The sequence below is a fragment of the Nomia melanderi genome, chromosome 7 (assembly GCF_051020985.1).
Source record: "Nomia melanderi isolate GNS246 chromosome 7, iyNomMela1, whole genome shotgun sequence".
NCBI classification, from domain to species: domain Eukaryota; kingdom Metazoa; phylum Arthropoda; class Insecta; order Hymenoptera; family Halictidae; genus Nomia; species Nomia melanderi.
This window is the reverse complement of record NC_135005.1, coordinates 11,613,087-11,639,129: the sequence shown is the minus strand read 5'-3', so window position 1 is coordinate 11,639,129 and position 26,043 is coordinate 11,613,087. Positions and strand designations below refer to the sequence as shown.

General features: G+C 49.2%; 1 protein-coding gene across 2 annotated transcripts; it reads right to left on the bottom strand.

The window, feature by feature from the left end:
* Nucleotides 1-93: 93 nt before the first annotated feature.
* LOC116430408 (putative G-protein coupled receptor B0563.6) lies at nucleotides 94-24,802 on the bottom strand. 2 transcript variants are annotated; one of them, XM_031984496.2, is made up of 6 exons: nucleotides 24,463-24,802; nucleotides 16,273-17,039; nucleotides 2,883-3,032; nucleotides 2,482-2,732; nucleotides 2,086-2,373; nucleotides 94-1,932 (listed from the first exon to the last, which is right to left on the bottom strand). In XM_031984496.2, exons 2-6 carry the CDS (start codon nucleotides 16,565-16,567, stop codon nucleotides 1,672-1,674), a joined length of 1,245 nt encoding a protein of 414 aa, XP_031840356.1. In that variant the 5' UTR covers nucleotides 16,568-17,039; nucleotides 24,463-24,802; the 3' UTR covers nucleotides 94-1,671. The 2 variants fall into 2 exon arrangements, with proteins under 2 accessions (XP_031840356.1, XP_031840357.1); XM_031984497.2 differs by lacking the exon at nucleotides 24,463-24,802 and adding an exon at nucleotides 24,201-24,418.
* Nucleotides 24,803-26,043: the final 1,241 nt, after the last annotated feature.

Below are 26,043 nucleotides of genomic sequence, written 5' to 3'. Positions count from 1 at the left end.
ACAGAAATAAACTCTGGTAGCGAACGTGTTAATTAAGTGAACTGTAGTAATTCGATTTGATCGGTCACCGATGACCCCCGTGGCATTCAACGTGTTAAAGGTGGAACGCTTACGGTGGACGCTTGTAGCAAGAGTAAATTTGATCGTGTCCAAGTCGCGCGAGTAGATTACGCTTCTCATCGTCGCGGAAGACTCCCGGCGGGGTTACGGGAGGCAGCCTGGGTTCACGGTGACCTCGCGAACACGTTTGACCTGTAAACGCAGGCCCAGATTTCGGGGAAATTTAATAAATACATTTATTAAACCCGTTTCTCTACATCACGAATACATTTGTACACGAACGAGAGATTAAGTTGACGCGTACCGGTCTCGGCAGTATTCGCGATCACGCTTTGCCCGCGATTATTCGATTAACGGCCGCGTTAGACGTACGAAACAAAGGAAACCTTTGAACCGTGCGATCCGTTTACGCGTCCCGACGTCGGGCAGCATCGCCGACGATACCGCGCGAATCGTTTTAATTCGCGGGATATGGGAAAAGGAAGACGAACCAGCTGCAATTCGAATTTCTTCGAGCCGGCTGGGCGGAAATGCTCGCGAACGGAGACGCGAAAAGTATGCTGCCCGCGGAATTCCTGCTCGGAACTATTCCATTCGAACTGGCATTGTAATTTCGCTGGTACCAGGATTCGCCGGGGATACCTTTCGCGTCCGTGTACTCGTATATCCCTGATCCCGGCAGTCGACTCGTTCATCGGAGTGTACCGTGACGCCCGCTCGAGAAACAGGTCGAGACTGTGCATTCTGAACGCGCGTGTTTCCAGTCGCGAATCGAATCTCTCCGGCATACGACGTCCTCCTCTAGTAAACTCGTTGTTCCAGCGATGTATCGCGGGAATTGTACGCTAAACGTTGCCGCCGGTTACGCCGGTTGCGTCAATATTTACCAACGTTTCGCCAGCGTCGCGCACATTCGCAAACAGGAGCCGGACGATCCGGATTTTCTCTGCTCGATTAATTCAGGGCTGCGTGTGACGCGAAGGAAATCGCCGAGGACTCGGCCCCGGTGGATGTTCAAAGCGGCTCGAGTACACGCGACGCTGGAAAAATATGAGATATACTCTCTACACGGAGACAACGATACGAACGGCAGGATCGAGGGGAGATCCATGGCGCGCCGGTACTTACTTACACCGATCGCGCGAGGAAGCGAATTAGCAACGGTTCGGTCGCGACGGAATCGTATCGATGAAACAGGAGCAGTCGACTGGAACGATATTCGACGGGTATGCAGCTGAAATGAACTCCGCGGGAATTCCGATCGATGCGTCGACGTCGGGACGAGGAAAACAACCGGGAGGACGCTCCCGTCTCGTGTCGCGTCGAAGATCGGATCGAATCTACGTTACATTTCGAATTACATTTAGTACGTGAAAGTGCGAGGATCCGTGTCGCGTCGGCTTTGGAACCCCAAGGACGCGGGAAAAGGACAGTCGAAGCGAACGCTGGTCGCGAGTCGCGAGATGCGCGTACTGGTTCCGAAAGATCGATGTCGCGGGCGGGGGAGACCTTGAGAATTCCAAAGCGAGTCGCGGACGAGCCGAGGAAAACGAGTGAAATTTCGGTCGCAGGATGGAACGACGAGGGCGGAAGAGTGCGGGAAGCGGCTCGCTAGACGCTGGCTCGCGCGAAGTGACCGGGAGTCGCAACGGCGATCGTCGGCGGCGTGGTGGTGGTGGTGGTCGTGGTGGTCAGCCTTGGCAGGGGAGAACGCTTCATCGGGAGGCCTCTTCCGCTGTGGCTGCTGTTCCCCCAGGGCCACTGCAACGTCCGGATCAAGGTGTTCCGGAAGTCCTCCGAGAACAGGCAGTAGATGTAGAACGTGATCGAGTAATTGATCACTTCCAGCAGGTTAGCCAGGGCTCGGAACACCTGGAAATGTCGGTAACAGGGTCATTTCGGGATCGTTGGAGGACGAGCATTCGAACGACAAGCTGAAAGTAGGCCGGCCGTCCGTTCCTTCGCGAATAGATTAACGATCAACGAACAACGAACGGCTGGCCGAATAGGGTACGCGAGACTTGCCTGATAAGGGTAGTGGCTGAGATTGCTTTCCCGCAGAGTGATGTTCAGAATTACCATCGGACTGACGCAGACGAGGAACAGAATGCTGGTGCTGCCTAGAAGAAGGACGAGTCTTCGTTCCTCCGCGAACGTTCTCGGGTCCTCTTCGTTGCTGACAGTCCTGGACAACGTCATGCGTCTCCGGCGCTCGCAAGATCTTCTGTAGACTATCATTATGCGCAGATTGAAGCCCGCCAATAGAATAGTGGGCGCCACTTTGAAAACGATCTCCAGCGCAACCTTGTATATCTGAGGACAAACGCCCGTGGGAAAAGAAGCGTTAACAAAGGCTTCCCGAGGAGGACTCGGAGAGGTGTTCCAGAGAATGGGACAGCGGGAGAATCTCGCATAGCTTACTTGATAGAACAACGAGTCGAGGAACGACTGGTTCTCCCGCTTCTGATAGATGATGGGCCCTGCTGGCTCCAGAAGGCAGGCCGAGATCTCTCCGCGGAACGCGCTCGGCAGATAAACCAGAAACGTTGCGAGAGGGATCAGAATCACCGTCAGATGCGGGGGACCGCAGAGCGGCCGGGTATGCTGACCGGGGTGGCAAACGCTCACGTAACGCTCCACCGTTAACGCTAGGAGCATCATCACTCCGACCCCTGCAACAACGATCGTACTTTCAACGTCGTTTCGAGCACGCTCGCGGAAGAGAAGCGAAACACGCGAGACAGCGAGTGAGAAGAGATTAAGGAGGGCAACGTAGGAACGACGGGACGGCGAATGCCACCGAACGATAAAAGAGACCATACCCAAGCATCCGTTGCCCAGAAACAGTTCGAGGTGGGCATGGTAGAACGCCTGAACCCAATTGCTCCACCGGCCTGCTTCTTTGTGAATAAGAACTCTGAGGGCGAATGGGATGCAAAAGAAAATCGCGAGAAGCGCCGCCGTCGAGTATCCTACAACAAAGGTGTAACAAAGTTAGGCTCGCTTTCGTAAAACCAACAATCGCGCGTTCCTATCGTGTTATCCATCTCTCGCGCGGCAGCCGGCTCCTTTGAGTCACCTTGCCCGCGCCGCGCCAGACTTTTTCCCGGGCCGCGATAACGGCCACCGGCAAACTTTCATTATTATCCGCCGTATCTGGACTCTTGCGGGTTCAAGAAGAATTTCACGCGTCGCAGTTCCCCGGGACGGGAACGCAATTACGCGAATTAAAGCGACGCGTAGAACTTACGAGCCGAAAAGTCTAAACGAAATTAAAGCCGGACGCGAACGAATGCGACGTCCCGACCATCTACGGGATCCAAATTGTTCCGCGAATCTAATTTGAAACGTACAATTTAAACGTGCAATTTCTCGATAAGTTAGCTCGTTTAATACAATACGTTCAGTGCCATGTGTAGCACATATGGTACATGCAGATTTTTAAGGACACACGGTCAAGAATACCGGTATACGTTGCAAAGCACCGAAACCAGAAACAATATCTTGAAACTAGAATTTTTATTTGAAAAATCAATACAGTTCACAAGGAAATTATGACTGAAATTTCTGTGGCACGTGTAAACGACGCTAATCAGCGAGTGGTTCACCGTATCAACCACCCTCGTCTGAACGGTCGATTCCGCAATCGTTCAGCCGTCAATAAAAGGCTCGTCGATATACCTCGCTGCTAGACGGAGGTATCTGTCTTGTCAGTGTCCGATACTGCACCGATATCAAACTTTTTGTGCTGATAACGAGCGGTCGGGGATATCTACCTTATCGGTTTCAAGGGCGGAAGCCAGGACTTCAGGCCCGTCTAGGCACTGCGTATCTCGTTCAACGATTTCTTGCCTATGGCTCTGAAATACCGACGCCAGTGAAAATAGCCTGGTGCACTAGCGAACTCTACTTCGGCGGAACGGTCAACTAGCGAACTACTTAAGGCGGCAACGCAAAAACCGAGGGGAAACCCCGACGAGAGAGTAGCTTTCCCTATGAATATAGAGAAACGGCGTCGCGCCTATATGGAAAGATCGTTTTTACGCTCGATCGGTTACTTTGGAAGTCCTTAACACTAGAACTACCGAGCACCGAAATTGACCGTTTGAAATTCCTTTATAGAAACTTTATCTATTGAGACTTTAATTGATACACAATTCAGTTTGCGTGTAAATTAATTTCTTTAATAGCTTCCCAATGAAGCATCTATGCTTTTAATAATCGCGAGAGGAAGAAAGGAATAGATAACAGATCTTATTTGTTCGAATGGGTTAACTACGAGTTCACTAAGAATTCCGCTTTTGGCTATTCACGACTCCGCGATGAAGTTGATAGGAACGAGAATCGAGGGATTCGACGAGTACGCGCACGCCACACCGAGTTATCGGTGAAAGTCTTATCTCGAGATAGCCTCGCCGTCTCTGTTAAAACCGAATTACACGTTGCATTTAAATTACGATAACCACGGGTGTTAGCCGGATGGTAGTCGCCGACTGTTCCCATCCAAGATGTGTCCGGTTTTATTAACCTCGTCTGTTGCGATTGCCACAGCCATCCTCCCTTCGGGCGATCGATTTTTAGACTTTCTTAACGAGAGATGCTTGAAAGGGGCTCAAACTCGTTTCAACTTTCGCGTTGCCGCAGCACCGACGGCGACAAACTGTTCCACGCGGATACGTTTGAGAAATTTTTATGGCGTTTAGACGAATGGGCCCGTAAAGCTCGCGGCTTCTTTGAATTCACGACCGGTACACCCCGTTAGATGGTGGCCCATTCGTTATCGTAATATCTCCGGCGGGAACGGCGCTTTCGGACAGAAAGCAATTAACGATTCGAGGGCGTCGCGTCGTCTAATTCGATGCCGTTTAAAATTCGAACACGACTCGACGAATAGTCCGTTTCCGGCAGAAATCGGGCTTGCAACGGCGAAGAAAGGGGCTGCGAAACTCGACCGGGTGGTACGCGCAAATACCGGAGAGTCGGATTAACGTGTCACCGACCCGTTTAAATATCTCGGTTCGTTTGTCACAGCTTACGTCGCTGATTGAGTTCCGTCTCTGCTCCCTTTCAGCGGCCGAGCTCGGTAACGCGAGCACGCGACCGATAGCGTCGTAACCTTCTGATTGGAACGTTCCCGGGGAAAAAAGGAGGCGACAAGTGCATCCCCGAGAAAAGGGAGGGCCGTCCCGAAGAATTCGCGCGACAGAAACACCCTTCCTTCCGGTCCGTTTCCGCTGGATTCTGTTTGCCGAACAAAGTATCGCTGGAATATGGGGATCCGAGCGGAGTCGGGCGCCTTTAATGAAATGCGTCCTCCGTATTTCGATTCTCTCGGCGTCCGCCTCGACGCGAGTCGATCGCAATTCAAAGGCACGTTGATACGTGGCCGTTGATAAAGCGACTCGCCCCACGTTTAACGAGAATCCAGTAGGCGAGGGGAGGCTAAGGTCCTGCGTCCCGCGAATTCATCGCTTGTAACGATTCTCGCGGGAAAAGCGACTCGCGGATGAGGACAACGACAGTTTTGGGAATTTGGGATATTATCCAACGCGCGGACGTCGAATAGTTTGTCCACGGTGCAACCGGGAGATAGCGATAAAAGAATCGTCGGCTGTTTAAAATTAATTAACACTCGAAAAGCAACGGTGCGAACGCGGTAACCGAGCGGGGGTTGTTACGTGACTGGCCCGACGCGAGGTACTGCGAAGAGTTTTATAAAGCTCGCGAACGCGCGACGCGGAACGCGTACAAAACGTGTTCGCGTCGCAAAGGAATTAATTCCCGAGGTCCTCGCCGCATTTCCGCCGGCGTCGCGACGCTTATTACGTGGGATTCCCCTTCTATTCGGGGGAATCATTCCTGGATGATGTAGGTTCTTTGTCGTTCGAGTGCCCGGCTCGGAAGAAACGCCGTCCGATTTCTCCCGTAAGTTTCTACGAGCAGTTCCGAGTAACGAGTCCCGTTTAATCGCGGCGGAACGGCCGGCGAAAATTAACCGTTTTTTTCGCGTGTTTGCATAACGATCGCGTTACGCGTCGTTGCCCCGTCTACGCTCGTCAGCTCCGAACGCGTAAACGAGACCCGTTCCGAGATTATTCTGCTGGATTTCCGGTTGTCACGGAATCGTCGTGATCGCTTCGATTCGAAGATCAAAGGAATGGGATAACACGGCGAGCGCGGCGGAGAGGAGAAAAAAAAGGAGAGAACGAAAGTTTCGTGCCTTGTACGAGCGATTTGCCTAACTCGAGACTTTGAGACGCGAACGGTATAGGAGAAAGAGGATATATAGCGGCGATGTTTCTCAGGGAGCAGAATGGAGACGGAACGACGAGATTCGTTTCTCGTCCATCGACCATCGGCAGCGTTACTTTGTACGTCGATCGGCGCCCGTTCGAAAAGAGCAAAACTTTTGGACTCCATCGGATGCCTCGATAAGAGAGCCGCGGCGCTTCTATACTTTCGAATCACTTCGACACGCACGCTGGAAGGAATTCCTCGAATGCGCGCTCGTCGCGGGGAGGAAGGAGAAGAAATGGAAATAAAGGAGACAAGGAGGAAACGAAAGGAAAAGAAACGATGTTGCAAATGGCCGGAAGATACGAGCGAGATAACGAAGTTCACGGCGACGTAACAAACAACAAGTGGCTCGCAATGTTCCATGCGGCGTAAACGATCCGGAGGCGTCATACCGCGCCAAGATAATGAGCGACTAATGCTACACTTACTTGAATTTGTTGCTCGCCGAGCTTCTGTCGGGGCAATTGCGAGAAGCGACGATTACACGGTCCCGCAAATATTTACTCTTAGAGGACGAACGAACCAACGAACCGGATTTTCTTCGGGGCGCAGAGGCGCATACCATTTTCTGCTCCCGCGATCGGAGAACCGCGAACGACTGAATGAATTCATCGGGAAAAATCGGAATAAATTTGTACGCGAGAACGATCCGGAGGGAATTCGCGAGATAGGGAAACGAAGTCTTGCGAAAGGGTCGGGGAAAAGAAGGTGTCGCCCAAATTCGTTGGTCGTTGTCTCGGTGGGGCGGGAGCGATCCTTAAGATCGAGGCCACTGAATCTGCTTCGTTAGCAGCGGGACGCGTCGTACTCTCCCGTTGCTCGGCGTCTGCTTGCGCCGCTTTAGCTCGGCGTCACGCAAATTTCGTGGACCGCCTGGAACGTACGACCCTTGGATTCGCTTAAGGTGGTCCAGTATGTTTTCGCAACTTCAACCGCGTCTATTTCGATGCGTTCTATTTGAAGCTTGAGTGGGAAGTGAAGACTATGGAAGATACTGTCCACAGACATCTTTTCGCGTTTGCGTTGGAATGAAGGGCAAGTGTAGTAAGAAAACAGGGAGCAGAGTTCGGCGAAGTCGGGGAATGGGTAGAATGAAAAGAAATGAGACAGATACAGTTCTCTGAGCATTAAGGGCCAAGACGCGGGACTTCGATGCGATGCCACGCGTCAAATACAAACATGCAATAGAGGAAATATCAATTTCATTAATTTCGTGAACGTCGTACTTTCTCGAAAGTGGTACCGGTGAATTGTTGAGATTGTCGCGGTTAAAATAAGTCCAAACACGATGTAAGTCGGACTAGTTTCACTAGTTTGAGCCTTTGCACTCGGAAGCTTTTCATTGGAAACGTTCGATATTTTCCAATGAGACATTGGCGACATTATTTGACACAAATTAATGGGAAAACATACATAAATGAAGAAAGAAATTTTATATGAATATTTCACATGAGCTGCGTTATACGAAACTTAATATTATACATAACGTTTTGCAATTTCGTTGTATTAACCCTAATCGTAGAATGTGTTTTCACAACGAATCATACTACGACGTGACTCTCAGTCACTTATGAGAATAAAAGGAATGATTAAAATGTTATTGTTTTCGTTTACAGTGTCCAACTTTTAAAAGCCCAAAAAAAACTTTTTGAAATGCAATATGAAATAATCAAAAAGTTTAAGTAAAAACTTCAAATGTGATTGAAAGTCACATCGTGGTCCGATTAGGGTTAAATCGAATGGTGAGTGAGAGTCACCTTTCGAGTGCAAAGGGTTAATTAACGGTATTAAAGGTTCGTTTCCTTAAAATCGATGAAACTAGTCCGATTTACATCGTGTTTGGGCTTCTTTTAATCGCAACGGTCCCAACAATCCACTGGCACTACGTTTAAGAAAGTAAGATCGAAATCAGTGGAATTGATATTTCCTTTGTTGCATGTTTATAATTCACTTCTTCTCGTTATACTCATTCTCTGACTTCGTCAAACTCTGTTCGCTCGCCGCACTTGCCCTTTCAGCTCGATGGAGACGTGAAAAGATATCGTCTGTAGACAGTACGTTCAACGTCCTCGAGACGAGCAACGTTTACGACGGTACGGTGGAAATACGTCGCTGGTAGGAGTTCCTTCGCAGAACCGAGCTCTCGGACGTAACATCGTCGTCCGACGATGGGAAAGGAACGGGCCGCATACCCATCGGGATCGAGTCGGATTCCGAGCGTTCGCGGCATCAACGACACTTTCGATGCGCGCTGACAGGTTGGTTCACGGGCATGGAAAATTATTCGTTTCAGAGGCGGCCGATGACAAAATGTCACGAAGAAACGAGCGGGAAAAAGCCGACCTATTTTCCGAATCTGTCGCAGGCGGCCGGCAATCGCCGTAAAATCATACATCCAATTTCCGACGAGCCCGAACGCGCGTTAAACTCGAACAACGCCGACCCGACCGCCAACCGGATATCTCTTTATTGGAAAACGGGGGCTAAACTTTCCGTGTTCCATCGTTGCGAACACTTTCGTAACTGCTGCGAAATTTCTGCCTCAATTTTACACTCGAGCCGGGGAAGCGACGAAAACGTGCGCGCCGGCGACCGGCTCGAAATCACGGGGACGAGGGTAAACTGGGAATCGCCTCCAATTACAGAATTGATTTCTGCACCTAGACGATTTTATCGTCGTTCGAAAGGAAACGGTCCGGAGAACGAGGAGATCCACGGGAACATTGAAAAACCGAGACCGCCGGAAAAGGAGGAAACGAAAAAACGACAGACGACGACGTACGCCGGGGAAACCATAAAATTTTTCACCGTTACCGTATGGCCTTTACCCTCGGGAATGCACCTGGTTCAGCGTTTACGCGAAATCGTTCTTTTTCCCGATAGACGACTCCGCCACGCCGAGTTTCCCGCGCCGAGCGTTCGACGACGACTACGATGACGACGACGACGAGGGCCCTTATTAGAGTGAATGCTCCATTTACGCGCGCGAACAAATACGCTACGCACCGCACGCGATGCTTCCCTATTATTCGCAGGAATCCTCGACCTCCTGCGCGAGATCCTTCGAGAACGGCGCGGCCGGGAAGAAGAAACGGGAGCAGAAAAATGTATTACGCTTATTTCGTTAGCAGGATCGAGCGCATCCTCCGCGTCTGTTTAGCGATAATGCAGCTGGGGGACGGATACTTGTAAACGACTTTGGATACTGCGCGCATTTATCGGTCTCCGCGGGGACGCCGCATCCGGCTGCATTAAATGCATCTTCGCGCCGCGCCGCTCCGATCGCGTTACTCTCGCGTGCCATCGTAATTTGATTTACGGCCAGCCGGAATGCATAAATATCGGTAGCCCGCCCGAGACGCGCGAGGAGTATAAACTCCGCGCTGGAATCCCCTAGTTAAAAATCATACCGTCCCGGAACATCGTGAGCGTCCTCGAAACGAAGAAATATATGGTCCGGGGGAACGTACCGAATCTTTGATCGAGTAAGGAAGTAACCGAGAGCGTGCCGGGGAAGTAATCGAACGCGTAATTGCCGTCTTAGAGGGAAGTCACGCAGGAACCTTTCACGATCTTCATGAATATTTATCGAATGCAGTGTCCTCTGTGGATTTTTAGTACACCACTTGTTGTCGCCGTCTGGCGTTCGATTAAACGCATCGGATCGATAACCTGCTCCTGCAATGTACACTCTTCGTAAAGGGAAGGAACGATCGTCGAACTCGACGCACCGAAGCATATGCATTCTAGAGGTCGCAGGTTAGTCAAGCCGACCTATGGTTCAAAAGTGGAGAGGGGCAAGGGGACTCTTCCACTCACGACGCTCGGCTTTCGGATGCATGGCCATTATTGGCGCACGCTGAGGCACGAATAACGATCATGCGTCGAAAACTAAGGAGGTCCGAACGTCGTTAACATGTTGAACGCCGCACGATTTCACAGAGGAAAATACACCGAATGGAAAAAATATATTTGATCGAATTGCATTATTACTATTCCACGTTCATCTGGTTGAATGTCACTATATCATGTAGCATTATTTATAATATAGAAATGTTTTCATATAATCGTCGTCTCATTGAGTGAACTATAGTAATTCGATTTGGTCGGGGGTCACCGGTGACCCCCATGGCAGTCAACGTGTTAATGGAAGAGTTCCTCTGACCCTTTGACTCTTCAGCTTGTGGGCAGTCTGCCAACTCGTCGGAGCTGCACTATACTTAACCCTTTACGATCGGCACATTCTGGTGACAGTACCAACTAGTCGAAGCAAATATACATATTCTCAAAGTTATCTTTCTATAGGTGGTTTATAATAAACATATGAATATCAACCTTTCGCACTCGGAAATCTTTCGTTAGAAATATTCAACATTTTCCAATGAGTTACAGGCGATATACTTTGAAACGAACTGAATGATAGAACATACATAAGTTAAGGAAAGTTGCTTCAATATTCCACATATTTATGGACACGAAGCTTGAAACTGTGTAAGATTTTGTAAGTTCGGTACATCGAATCAAATGGTGACTGTCACCTCCTGAGTGCAAAGGGTTAATTATTTGTTGAAGCTAATGTGTTTCGTTGAATATAAATTCTGTGAAGAATAATAAATATAATGCTTCTCGACCGTAAAATAACACTACTCGGAAGAACATACCGCCATACTGACAACGCCGATTTTGAAAACAAATGTTAAATGTCACAGCGTCGGCACCGAGCCGAAAGGGTTGATTCGTCGCTCGACGCACAGTATCTCAAACAAACGCAATCGCAAGTCGACGAAATCGGTGTACGCGCGATACGACCGATCAAATTATAGATCCCGCTGACTTCTACCCTTGGGCGACACGCGTTCCCCAGATAACGTGAATTCCAGTTTACTTACTACGCGCGCGCGAATTGAAGGAGAAGCGAACACGATCTCTCGGCGACTCGGAGGACAGGACAAATTCCGGAATTGGTTGCGCGGAAGTCGGCGTGTAGACGAAATCGGCCAGTGACCGGGTCGAAAACAGGGAGAACGACGGTTAAACGAATGTTCTCGTTCCGCGAACTCTTCGAGTCGAATGTATTTGCGACGCGATGAATTCCCTGATGAATCGTCGGAACTTTGTCAGCCTCGGAAGCTTTCAAGGAGAATCGTTGACGTACGCTGCGGGGGATCTTTTAAGAATCGCCGAGGCGGGACCGATACCAGTCTCGTTCCGAGATCATCCTGGGAGGCGCCACCCGGAGGAAGATCCAGATCCAACGAGGAGAGAACCGAGAGAACGAGTTGGAGGTATCTCAGAAGCGTTTTACTCGGCGATGTCCGCTCCACGGGTGTACGTGACTGCGAGGGAGCTTGCTCTACTCTTCCAATGGCGAAACTGGTTGGTACTGTGTCGCGACGCTGCGATGTCGCGTGGAACGTTCAATGGAAGATCCAGCCGAACGCGCGTACCGAGAATACGGTCATTTTGCCGAAGAGCCAACGGATACCGTGACGTTGATTCCACGAAATATTCAAATATTCAGGTTTACTGAAGGGACATTTAATATAATATTTACAGGAACGTGGTGTCATAGAAGACGTTGATACGTTGTACGCTCTTCAGGGTAGAATATAGTATTATTTTATGTTAAGTTCCGATCCCGAAAATCACTGGTAATTCAACGGTAATCGTCGTTCAACATAACATACAAATATTTAGAGAAAGATTTACTTAAGGGACATTTATATTATTTACACGAGCATGGTATTATAGAAGACGCGTGACACATTGTACGCTCTTCCGGATAAAGTGTAGTATTATTTTATGTTAAGTTCTGATCCCGAAAATCACTGGTAATTCAACGGTAATCGTCGTTCAACGTAATATACAAATATTTAGATAAAGATTTACTTAAGGGACATTTATATTATTTACACGAGCATGGTATTATGGAAGACGTATGGTACGTTGTATGCTCCTCGAAATATAGTATTATTTTATGTTAAATTCTGATCCCGAGACTCCCTGTATGGTAATTCAATGGTACTATCCGTATCTTCATAAGGATAAGATGGATGCGGGTTCAGAATTCAGGAATCGCCGGCGTCGTTTAATATCACTTGATTCGTTAATCTATCAGGACCATCGGACGTTGCAAAACCGTCGTATCGCCGACCCCCGATATTGCGATGCCGAGCACGGCGAGATAAGAAAAGTTCCAGGAATCTCGATCGTCGGTTTTCGGGCGATCCCCCCGAAAGTTTGCGTTCCGCGCGATCATTTCCATTTTCTCGCGTACTCGGGGGGCAATTCGGTCGCTCGTTAACGCGTCCGTTTACTTTTACCCGATGGACAAATTTGCCGGAATGGAACGGGGAACTTCCGTATTTCGTAACGAAATTGGTTGCGGGATCGGTTTAAGGTGACAACGGATACTCGGACGCGTCTGCCGGGCTAAGTAAGCTGGAAGAAGTTGTCCCCCGGATACCGTAACTCAGCCTCTAAGCCAGCCTAAACCGGCAACGGCGGAGGCAACGGCGGAAGCAACGGCGACGGCAACCACCTTGCGGCCCCGAGTAATATTTTCGGTCTTTGCAATTTAACCGTGACGTAAATCCAAGGTTTTCCGATGGCTTCGAGTTCACCGTTGCCCGCCGGAATTCCGTGTTCGCGCACGAAAACTTCGCCCCGGCGACGAATGCCGATTGCGCGTCGCCGCGGAATCGGGGCCGAGTTGTGCCGGTAGTTTCGAGCAAGGCGTTTAATGGAACGACAAGCAGAGGCGTAGCAGCGTGCTCGTTAATATTCATAAAGTCTGCAGCGACGAGGAATATAGACGTAAACGTTAACGTTCGACGGAACGGATCGTCGGGGCCGACGAGACGATGTGTACATAGATGTTGCAACGGAAGACTCTCTCTAAATGGTAATAACCGATGGATAGACCGACGATACCGGGGGATACCGAGTAGGGAAGCTTGCCGACAGAACGGGGAATTTTTTTGCGCGGGACGAGCGTGCTCGATTTCCCGGAAGAAGGTAATGGGATTCCAGAGCGGAAAAAGGTCCGCGAGAGATCCAAAGAAGCACGGTCCGAGGAGCTCGCACGCTTCGTTTCCCCCGGATTAGAAAACTGCTGCAATTCGAGTTGATGCGAGCACCTCGAATTCTTCCGAACTTCATTAGTCGAACATTTAAACTATTCGCACGTTCACCCTTCCGTCGTTGGACAAGGCGCAGCTTGGAAAGAAGACTCGGCTGGACATTCATCAGTTCGATGGTCAAGATTCCGCGGGAGTTACCATTGAAACGTCATCGGATGTCTCAACGACTCAATCTCTCAGCTACTGTACTCCATTATAGTGGCTTTGTATCATCTCTTTGAACGGTACGCCACTATAGCACAATTCTTCGTCGATAATTGCACATTATACTCTAATCCAACTACACAGTGGAAAATTCGATCAGTCTCAAGTGATATTTATGATACATAAATGTGATACCTCGCCGTACAGAGGTGTAGCTTCGCTAACTTAAAAGGTTACCGTTTCTTCGATCGAAGCCTAACCTCCGCGGAAGGGTTTCGGCTAACGACGCGTAACGAATCTCCGGAACCGCCGCTCGTATCGCATCGCAATCGCGACACGTGGAAACACGTCGTAGGATAGCCTCCCTCTCGTCTCCGTATGTATACGCGAGGTCGGAACACAGCTCTCCTCGTTTCCGAGCACGTCTTCAATTGCATTTCCTTACGCACAAATTCTTCCGGCCCAATATCCCGGGATTCGCAATATTTCCATGCTGAAAGGCATGTCCTCGTGGTCCTGCTCGACCTCATCTTCGTTCCAAGCCTCACCCTCGTCACCGATGCAGCGGTACATCGTGCATATCGATAGGCTTCCAGGGACGAGCGCGCGGCGAACTTGTCGATTCACGTGCCTCTCTCCGTGGCTGCGCTTCCGCTTTCGCGTTTCACGTTTCGCGTCCCCCTAATCTCGTCGGCGCCGAGTTTTCCGCTTTCCGATTCAATTTTTCGCCGGAGCGTGCGTCGGCGCTGGTCCGCTCGCGCGGCGTCCTCGTTACGATTAAACGATCGCGTACCGATTCGGGCGCACCGGCGGCCGATGATTCCGAAAAATAGATTCGCTCGGTTTCGGCATCGTCCCGGCGCGCATAGACGCGAACGCTGGGAGAGGATAAATTCCCTCGGCACGCTCGAGTCTAGCCGTCTTTACGGTAAGATGGATTCGACCGAGTTTCCGCGCTGAATATTGGCTTCGAGCGTTGGATTCGAGCTGCCGGCGCGGAAGCTCCACGAAGACGATTAAAGCGTGAAACGTATCGGGAATCCTTGCGTCGAGCAAAAGAATTAGCGGCGCGAAAGCACGCCGGCAGGTGGAACGGAGCGGGAGAAAAAAACTTGTGGACGCCGCGGACCGGGGCGGGATGGAAGGCGGCGAGCGGAATATGAAAAATGAATCCGATAGGCGAAAAGCGATAGAGCCCGGCGGAGGGAGGAGATAATGGTCTGCGGATGGGAAAGGGCGAAGGAGACCGAAAGGTGGACGTTTCCCCGTAAATTGTAATTTATTAGCGAGCCCTGAAAGTCGTGTGATCGTTCATTAAACGGAAGGAAACGAAAGAGAAAAAGAAACGAAGCGGGCCGCGGCGGAGGAAAGGATGAAAAGAACGGGAACAATGAAACGGCTTCTCGCCGGATAACGAATATACAAAGGTGGCAAACGAGATCGAGAATCTTTTCGTCCGCCCTCGGTCGTTTCCCTTTTCTCCAGCGGCGTCGACGCGGGCCGAACGTCAAGAGGAAACCGCATAAACCGGAAATTTCATGCGACTTTCCGCGTCCGAGAAGCACCGTCGCTCCATGCTACCGCCAATCCCGTATCCGATCCGATCCTATATGTTTACCCTGGCCGAATGCGAACGGCGCTCTCCCATGAGCGTGATTCCTGGATATCCGGCCGCCGGAATACCGCGCGACTCGCGCTCGGAATACCGTGGCGGGTAATCTTCGAGGACAAACGCGCGATGATTACTGCGGACGTCGTCTCCTCCCGTGACTGGACAAATATTATCTGGCTCGGTTTAATCAATGCTTTTTTACCGATCGAATGACCGTGAATCTCACGGACGTTCCAAGATAGAACCGTCGAGGCTACAGCTCTATACAATGATAATTGTGACTCGTGGCTTACGTAATCCGCCGGGATCCACTTCTCCAAATGTCGGCAGGAGGAAAAGCCGAAAATTGAATTGCCGAGTAATTTCCCCCTAATGTACTTTCGTTGTCGCACCGGAAACGAGCGCGGAGACCCTAACGCGAAAACCGTCGCGTCCCGCTTCAATTTTTCTCCGCCGTGGAGGTTTGCTTCGAGAATCGGAACTCTCCGAATTTTCAATCCTCCCCCGGAAGAACGCTCCTTTCTCGCGGAACAAAATCGTTACGAGTAGCCGAGGTGGGCGTGGATGCGAGTTAAACCTCGTCGCTAATGAATTCGAGGGAGGAGCGCGACCGCGGTGGCTGGATTTAACGGTTAAGCCGGGGAATAAAACTTTAGCCGAGAATCCGGCGCGCTTGTCGAAAAAACGGCTGCGCGGCGGTCGCGTTTCGGCTTGGTATCGAAGTCGAGGATTCGCGGATCCCGCGGGGGAATCCTTGGTCCCCGTTACGGCGCGTAATCTGCGATTCGACGTGTAGACGCGGCTTGGCTTTCCATTCGAGTATTACGTAAACGCGGGACAACTTTAGCCGAAGATATTGGACGGTCGTTCTACCGACGACCCTGTTTCCCCGATTCGCCACTCGCGATACGAGTTACACGCGCAGCGCGCGTAATTCTTTTGGCTGTCTCTATCCGGCAGCAGCCGGGGTTTCGCTTTTCCCTCAGGAACGGCGACTGAACGGTGGGAAAGACCTACCTCTCATGTAGATGTAAGCGGTCCCTCGCATATTGCGCCTGGTTAGGACGACCAGGTTCAAAATATTCCCTATGATTCCCAAGCAACAGATAGCGGGCAGGATAATGCCGTAGCTGATCCTTCTCAGCGACGAGGTCCGAGGGTCCTCCAAATCTTCCTGCAGAAGGCATATTCGCGTCTCCGTCGAATTCTCCGCGCTGTTCATCTCGCCTCTCCCCCACCCGCGCGCGTACTCGTTTTCCCTTGTTATCTCACATTCACACCTGTACGATCCCCGAGTTAAAAAATGGTCCATTTCATCTTCCACGTTCAGAGATCGGACCCCAGCCAGCGAGAACCGATCACCGCGGCATTGTTCGGATTCGATCGAACCACGTCGAGCAACGGTGCTTTCTAGTTTCCTCTGCGGCGCCGGCTCCGATCACCTCTCCTTTATCTTTTCACCTCTAGGTTCGATCGCGCGGCGTCCACATTGTCGGCGGGCGACCGTTTAAAGATTACTCACGCGAGAAACGGCTCGATATGCAACAGGTGCGACAGCCGTCTCCCGTTCATTACGGCCGACAGAAATCTCAAAAACCTTGACGAACGAGAAGCTACTTGCGGAACCGACGATGCCCCGTGCGCGACGGTGCTCGTCTAATTCCCCCATTTCCACTGTTTCCCGTGGTACTCCGGTTTCCGCGGAGAATCTCGTCCCGGCATTCCGGGCAGTTCGAACGCCGCCGCTCCCGTGTGGTCCCGGCGAGACTCCGAACCCCTTTCACCTAGAAACAAACGGTACCGTTAATAACGTTACTCGGATCGATCGAGGAAGAAAGAATGTGACAGATCGGGCGCAGCGTCCTCGAATAAAGACAAATTCGATTTTCCAGCAGCCGTGAGTTCCAGCGGTAAAGAAATCGCGGTGAACAGCGAGAGGCAGGGCTGGCGGTAGCGGCGCGAGACCGTCTAACGCCGGGCAAAGAAAGACCGAGGACGCCAGATGGGAGCGGATATAATTCACGTTTCGCTGTAATAACAAAGTTTTCTTGGGGAAAAAGCATGCCGAGTAAGTACGTATCTCGATTCAAGGATGTAGTGCGCGCGGCAACTTCGAGGCGAAACGGGGAGAAGCAGTTGAACGGCCGCAATTAAACCTCGCCCCGTTTCGAAAATGACCCATGGACAAAGTATTTCCCAACTAGCGAAAAACTACGAGGGAAAGGGGGATCGAGGGACGCGGTGGTATTCCCGCGATCGAAACCTTTCCTTTGACGACGCTAAACAATCGCGCCTCGATCTCGACTGAATCGCGGCCGCCGCCTTTTTGTATTTGCTTTGACGCCGACCCGTTCGAACACGGCCGATTCCCAGCGGGGAATAACGCACCGGTGCGACGATTGCATCCGGAATCCGGCGCGATCTCGCGGCACAAAGGAAAATCGCGAATTATCGTAACTCCGGATTTCCCGTGGAACGTCTTGTTTCAGCGTTTCCAGGCACGAACTCCGACTTCGCCCCGGAAAACGTCTCGGCGCGGCGACCCGGCGTCGCGACGTCCGCGGAATATTTTCGAAACTGCTCCCGATATTCTCTGGAAATTTCCGAAAATACCGGTATATTCTAGGCATTTCAGGTATACGAATTCCACGTATATCGGCGCTCGCGGTTATCCTTTTTGCGCGCGGCGTGCCGTGCCTTCAACGCATCCGAGGAATATTTTGAGGACGTGTGCGGTCGCGACGTCGAATTTCCTTCGCGGGCTATTAGAGATAGTATCGACGATGACAACCGTCTATGAATTGACTGGATAAAATGATAGTTAAACATAAAAACGTATCTCGATCCCCGTGACGGTACACATGATACAAGTTCATGCAGTTTGTTACGTGCCGATTAATTGTGCGGAACAGACATGTTTATTTACTATCTTAATTAAATAAAAACCGATTCGTTATTCCATTATGAGAACCAACACTGCAAAGCGTCAGACGTGCAGCTTTAACGGTTCAAGTCAAAGATATTTCAAGATAACCGATTCAAGAATGGAGTTCATTCGGAACCTCGTAAGAATCCTTAGCTAACAAGATTCGCGCTGTTTACGGTGCCACGAACACCTGTTACTTTCAACTTGCCTTCCGTTCTGTTAACGCAGGTGGAATACCTCGGATTCGGTTCGTTTGCAGTCGGTCGGCGAAAGCAAATTCGGGGCGCCAACTGCGGAAGAAAGTTTCGCATCCCCGCGCCGCGATAACACGCGACGATCCCCGTGACTTTTCCTCGGAAATGTTAGCGCTGTGTCTCGCCGACAGCTGGGAATCGATACCGCAGACGCGAAAAGTCGAATCTCGGCTCGTGTATTATACATTCGCATTCGTTCCGTGCGCCTTCCTCGCGGTGTTGCTTACTTAAACGAAGTGGCAGCGTCGTCGGTGGTCAACGTCTGGGACAGTATTTGTTCGCCGAGTTCGAGGGAACGGACGCTCGACGAAGAAAAGTTACACCGTCGCGTCGGGGAATCGAACCGGAGGAATCGCGTCTCGAAAATAATAAAGTAAACGTCGCGCGTCGAGCACCGATGAGAAAAGCAAACGATCCCGATGAACGAACGGACGAATCCGTCGATATAAACTGACCTCCGCGTCGCGGACCGATGTCGAGGGTAGCTTCCGCGAACGTGATACGCGAAGATTCGCTCGCCGTGAATCGAATCGGATGTCCCGATGCCGCGTAATTATCTCGACGCTCTTCGTTCGTATTAGGGACACGTAGACGCGGTCGAAATGGGAATCGCGGGAGAGACGCGCGACAATTAAGTCCAACGACTTCACGGAATTCGAGTGGCTGCTCCGATTCGTCGCGCGGGAAGCGTCGGTGAACCCGCTCGCGCTGACCCGTCCCGCATTGCGGCCAAACGCTCGTTTTCTGGATTGAACTCAATAACTTAACACCAAAACTACCGAGCAGTTGAACTGAACTTTTGAAAATCCATAGAAACTCGGAGAGCGCATCTATTGCAGCCTCAATTGATTTGCAATTCAGTTTGCGTGCGGCTAAATCAATTTCTATAATATCTCAGAGGAACATCTGCTATCTTTCTGATAGTTGCAGAAAGAAACGATTAGAAATGGGTCATTTAGATCCGTCTGATAGTTTTAGTGTTGAAAAGTGTAAATGATATGAGAAACACTTCAGACAAAAGTGTATAGAGCTGAACATATGGTAGCTATATTTTGTTTATATTATGGAGATACTATAAAGTTTTCCAATAACAATGGATATTTCGCGTTTCGATTCCAACGTTATAAATAGAGAAACTGACTTCGTTTGCACAATATTGTTGTCTTCGAAATGTCAATCATTCTGTATAGAGACTACTTTGCTACTAACACGTTGCTAATTTTCAATTTTCCTTATGCCAATAATCGAATTTAGGAGTTTTGTTCACAAACAGCCTGTGGGTCGACTCGGTCGAAACTGGATGTCAAGTATAACCATTATCGTTCTCGCTATCGCCGCCACGCTATTATATTCGCGTGCAGCAGTTTCGACGCGAGAAATCTGCGGAAAAGGAACGCACAGGCGACTCCGCGGAATCGCGATGAAACGCCGATGAAAGGCGGAAAAATGAAAAAGTATTTATCGAGATACGCTCGATCCGAGGTTATCGGATCCCCGCTGATTCTAAAAGCGCGCGGAGGCGCCGCGGCGCGATCGCGGGATCTTCGCCGCCGAGGGAAATCCCCTACCCGGCGAGCCAGTAATTTTTTCCGTTCGGATATGTCGTTGCACGGTTTACCGCATTCGATTCCGCGACACCTATCACGACCCGGGAACGCTCGGATCTTATCGTTTTCGAAATTGCTTCGATCGCGCCGATCGAACCGCGCGCGATCAGTCTCGAAGGAATTCCTCGAGATTCAGGATCGAAGAGGCCACGGTCGTGGATCTAGGAACGACGTTCCCCGATACGGCTCCGCGTACATCGCCTATCGACGTTCCTAAACGTATCGTATCTTTCCGAAAGATTTGCGGAAACGTTTATCCCGTTGCTACATTTCATACGCGTTACATCCGTTTCCACTGACGCACAGTGCGGCCGCCTGTGGTCAAAACTCCTGAATTCGACTATTCGCATAATGAAATGAAGGTTACCAATGCGTCGCTGGTCCCTGGTGTGCAAAATGATTTTCATTTGAAAAATAACAATTTTGCGCGAATAAATTACGTTTCTGTGTTTATAGAGCGTTCGAATAGAAACGCGGAATATCCATTGTCATTGGAAAAACTTCATATCCCTGTAATGCGAACAAATAACCACCGTGTGTTTGGCTGTGTTACAACTTCTGAAGTACTTTCTCGTATTTTGTAGTTAAATCGACTTTTGGAAATTCCTCTATAGAAGCTCCAAGAGATCTATTGAAACTTTAATCGATTTACAATCCAGTTTGCGTATCGTTGAATCGATTTCTTGAATAGTTTTTCAGAGGAACATCTGTTGTCTTTTTAATAATTGCGAGAAAGGAAATCGGTAATGGGTGATTTTAATCTGTCTGGTAGTTTTAGTGTTAAGTTATTGAGTTTCGTCTAGAAAACGGCCGTTCGAACTGTGCGACGTTTGATTCGTCTCTGCGTTACCGTTTGTACCGTGAAAGCTAATTCGTGATATTGGGCAATAGTGTTAGAGAAAGAGTAGAAGGGTCCGCGGATCAGATCGGTTTGAAATAAAGAAATTAGGACATTTATCGGAGATTTAGTTGACAGAGTAATAGAGTGTTCGATCCGATTTGTACGACGAAGTTTCTCGAATCAACTGTACCAAGGCCGGCGGTATTAAAAAGGCGCGGGAAACGAATGGTTATCCTTATGACCCTCCGTTATGAGGACGTTATCAAACGGTGGGGCGGTTTTGTCCCTTGATCGACGTCGTTAGTTTCCGGTAATGCTGCTGTGTAACGCACAAGATGTCCTTCGGATAATACTTGCTGACCCTTTACGCAGGCATTTCCCTCGAGAATTTCGTTCACGCACAAAAGGAAAAAATGCGATTCGGACCCACATTTCCGTCCGAACTCTGAATGCTAATATGAAACCGTATAAAATAATTTTCGTGGATCTTTCTCCTTTTTGTCCTCTCCCTTCAGCGTTGTTTCGGACGCGATCGGGCGAACACGAAAAACAATTCGATGCTAATTACATTTCAGATGATTCCGGACAAAACTCAGTAACTTAAAGAGAATGAGTGATACGAACAAATGCTTCAGACAAAAGTTGGAAGTTATGTAATTAAGCATACGGTGGTTCTATTTTTGTTTACGTTATGAGGATGTTATGAAGTTTTCCCAATGACAATGGATATTTTGCATTTCGATTCCATGGTTACATTGACACGTTGACCGCTATGAGAAATTAGAGCGATTCGTATAGCATTACTTATCGTATCATAACAAAAGCAAATGGTATTAGATTTAATTGTTAATGGTTTGGTATCATATTTTTTAAGTTATACTATTATTTAGCTATCTACGTAACTAAATATTTTGATAGGGCATCGGTTTTCTTCAATTGTTTTCAAGCAATTTGGATCCTGTCATCGGTGACTACCGTGGCGGTCAACGTATTAATAGAGAAACGGAATTTATTTGCAGAAAATTGTTATTTTTCAAATAAAAGTCGTTTTGTACAGTAGAGACTACTTAGCAACACATTGCTACAATTTTCATTGTACGAATAATCGAATTTTGGAATTTTGTCCATAAGTAGCTACACTGTGCATCGGTGACTTCCGCGCCCATTTAAAAGTTGAATCGCATTTGCTGGTAGCGTTCTCTCGACGCGGACGGGTGTTTATCACGGAAGGAAAGGGGAGCTGCACCAGCATTTCCTTAAAAACCGCTACGAAAATCTCGGCGGTCGAATATTCCTGGAAAAATCGGAGGACGAACGCAACGATCCAAATAGAACTCTGATTAAGTGGATTCGCTCGCCGGAAAGAAGAGAACTGGTTTCCGAAGTGTATCCCGCGCAACTATCCGAGGGATCTGAATCCGATCTTCGGAAGAGAACAGTCGGAATTAGACATCGGACCAACCGCGGAGAATTCTCCCCGAGAAATCGGACGAAAGAAAATTAACGGAGTTACTAGGACCGAGTTTCCATGTTCCATAACGACACGAGCGACGGAACGGCAATGCGATGGCCCGAAATGTCCCACGATCCGCGATCGAGCGATTTGTTTTAGACGCTTCGAGTTGCTCCCTCATGAAATGAAACCATTCGTACAAGACGAAATTATTTAAAAATGTCAAGGTCCCTGCCAAGACACCGTGTCAAGGTTGTGCCAGGCTTGAAAATGTCTCCGCGTTAATATCTCGCGATAAATCCTGACAAACTGAATTTGCCGCAGGAATACCGCGCGGCGAATAATTCGAACGCGAGTTTGCAAAAACGTGACACGGAACAAGTATTTTCAGAGTCGAAATCTCGCGAGCGAGGACTGTTTTTACTTCTCGGACGGACACACCTTGTGTTTTCCTATCTGAAAGATAAACTCGGCGAAGTTTATTCGTCGCCTAGATAACCGGCTACGTGTCAGCGATCAACGGAATTAGTTTATCGAAATTCCAGATACCAAAGGAAAGCCGATACGACTCGAAACCAGGAAAAAGTTGAAACGTTGAATAACAGTGAGATAAACGGCAATCGTTGAACAAATATTGTAATATTCCTGTCAAACTCGAAACACTTCGGGACGTGAAAGTATATCGTTAATCGTTTCGCAGGGAACGCTGACCGAGCGGATGTTCCCTTATCGCGAGTTCGCCGAAAGTTTTTCGTGGCTCGAAATTTTGTTTCATACCTCGACGACTCGCGGTCCACGCGTCAACCTCCCTTCGCGTCGTCACCATCGTAAATACTTCCGTCGTGTCGCTGATGCCCGCGATACAGCGCGTTCTCGCGTTCGATCAGTCGCAGACGATTCGATCTGGCTCGATTATTCGCGTCACGTCGCGCTCGCAACATTTTTAATTTAAGTTCGACGGGAACCACCCGCACTGTTTTTTTCCTCGGATACGCGGCTCGTGAATAGATTTCAAATGGAGTCGGAACGCATCGGTAATAATGCCGCGGGATCACGTTGTTTCCCCGTCACCGGTAACGGGGAGACTGAAGTCGGGGTCCTCGAGTCGATGTCGCGATTTACTCGCGGACCAATTTTTTTTCCTCATACGGATGAAAAGCACGATCCGCGGGATACGTGTCGCGTGTCGCGGAACCGACGCAGGAATCGCAATGTGTTCGAGTAATGAGGTAACTTCGAAGTAATGCCGACGTTTTTCCCATCGAGACTGTAACGCGAGTGTTTCGGGTGAACAATGGAGAACGGTAGATTGAATTCGTGTAATCCTTGGACAAGAATCGCGGTGATGCTAAACGAACGAATGACTCGAATATTCGTAACAAAGTTCGTAACAGGGTGACCATTTACAGTGTACAATGAACTTATGTGAGAATTATAACTGTACCGTGGGAAAACAATTCCGTCCGTTCATTGTGGAAGATATGGGAGCACATATACGAGCTAGACATTTCGAGAACTAAAGCTCTAGACGGCAAATACGTTTAATATCCTACACGGACACCTGAGCTTGCGATTGCGAAAGGTCAATCGAACGTGCCACGCAGCTCAGGTGCATAGGTTCGGCATTTGTTTCGAAGGTTAACCCTTTGCCCTATGGTTTCATTACGAATTGCGGTCAGTAGAGATATTTTACCGTTAGTAATTCGTTATCGAAAGAGAGAAATTCTGCACTTAGATATTTCAAAGTTCACAATTCATTATAGAAAGAGGGAAATTGTACAGTTACTCTATCTCTACATTTACTCAGAAGCGTTGCGATTAATTATAGAAGAATAATATTCAATTCGTACTTGGAAGAACTGACATTTATGCTTGCTAGGTTCTATTTGAAATCTTCGCTACGAGTCCGACACGACGTTGCAGGGCAGTTTCAACGGTGTTAAACTGATACTAAAAACCGATCATCGCATCGTTAACCAGTCGGGAATCAGTCGATCGTTCCCCCTCGCTTCTTTCTCTCTCTCTGAACATTTCCTCGCGAAAGTGGTACAATTCCAGTGTACGCGTCGACGTTAGCAACAGATGGCAGCGAGCAGTTCGAGGTGTCTAATGTACATTGTACTCACCTTCGGAAGCAGTTTTCTTTATCTCCGACCGTTTGTTACCGAAACCTTGCGTCGCAAACGAACGTAAACACGGGTGGAAAGGGAAGATCACATCGGAAAAATTCAGGTAGATTTCGCGCCGTCTCGAGAGCAAGATACGAGGGACAACGCGAAGACGAGCGGAAAGACGTTTGATGCGCGTCGCGACGCCAACTGAAGAATTTCGCGGCGAATCGGTGGGCACGTCGGCCGGACGCCGGCTCACCGGGACGCCGGGACGCCAGGACGGCGAGACGCATGCTCCAGGATACGTCGTGGCACGGGACGGAAACGTTCGATGGAATGCAACGGAAAAAGCTAATAATTGAGAGACACTCGGAAACCGATTGCCCTCCGAATCGAAATTCGGCCCTTTTCGATTGTCCTCGGCGACCTTGCATTCACCTTTACCGTACATCAACGAATTCGTCGGTTCGTTTGCTCTCATTTTGAGGGCTCGTGATCATGCTCGTGTACGCATACGAATTTTCGTGGAAAAGAATTCTCGTAGCGACGCGTAATAAAAGCATTCATTTAGGCCCCTCGTATCTTCGAGAAAATCCCTGGACTCGTAAACTCTGGCACTCCTACGCCTTTCGCACGCCTTAGGCGAGCAGAAACTAAACGAAGCCGGCGACGGTCGGATTCTTCTGCTACGTTGCGTGAGGCGTACAACGGTGAACGCGTGTCGTCTTCTAGGAACGAAAGGAAAATTAGTATAGGATCGGTTCGAACGACAGGCAATATAAAATCTTTCTGGAACGAAGGGCAGAGGAGTAATAATAATCGGAATTATCTCACGAACGTTCGCAGACCCGTTAACGACGCTCAGGAATGCGAACGTCTTCGTTTAAATGCGCTTTGCGGTACCTAGAAAGTATAGATCATTCAAGCGTCGCTGCATCTTCCCGATTCCTACCCACGGGACGTCTGTGCCGAGCAATTTATTATCCACACTACCACCATCACCGCCGCCATCCCCCGTGAGGTAGGTTACGATCCGATGCCGGCCTGTTAATGCGAAGCTAAGTCGTCCCCGAGTCGAGGCTGAAGCTTTTACCCGTCGAGACCATTTACGCGGAATCATACTCTCGAAATCGAAGGCGAAATCTTCTTCTGCCGTTTAAAACATTACCGTTGATGGATTCATCGTTTACCCGTAAACACTGATTAATTCATCGGTATTCCATCTCTTTCTTCGTTTCCCTTCCTACCTTTTTCTTTCGTTTCTCTTCGCTGGCGTTTGCTCGCCGTTACAACCAATGAACGTACATTTTTTATGCCGCCGGTTACATGTTTTAACACGTTCGTTAGAAGCACGGTTAGACGTTACCTGTCCCGCCAATGATTGTGATTTACCACCGCCAGCTATCTTCATAAACGCATGAACCATAAAGAGAGTTATCCGACACGCCGCGCAGCATTAATTCACCGGCCATAGTCGCGGATACTATCGTCGTATACTTTTAACCGATCTCCCTTCCGTGAGAGTTCAGAAACTTTTCGCTTGCTTTTTTTCAAATATTTTTATCGGACAACCGTGGAATAGGAATAGATCGAGTT

Coding starts and splice junctions, on each gene's coding strand:
- LOC116430408 (XM_031984496.2), bottom strand. CDS start 16,567: ATGGACCATTTTTTAACTCGGGGATCGTACAGGTGTGAATGTGAGATA. Junction 3,033..16,272: donor CGCTTACATCTACATGAGAG/GTAGGTCTTTCC, acceptor CCTTTGTTGTAG/GATACTCGACGGCGGCGCTT. Junction 2,374..2,481: donor TCGACTCGTTGTTCTATCAA/GTAAGCTATGCG, acceptor GTTTGTCCTCAG/ATATACAAGGTTGCGCTGGA.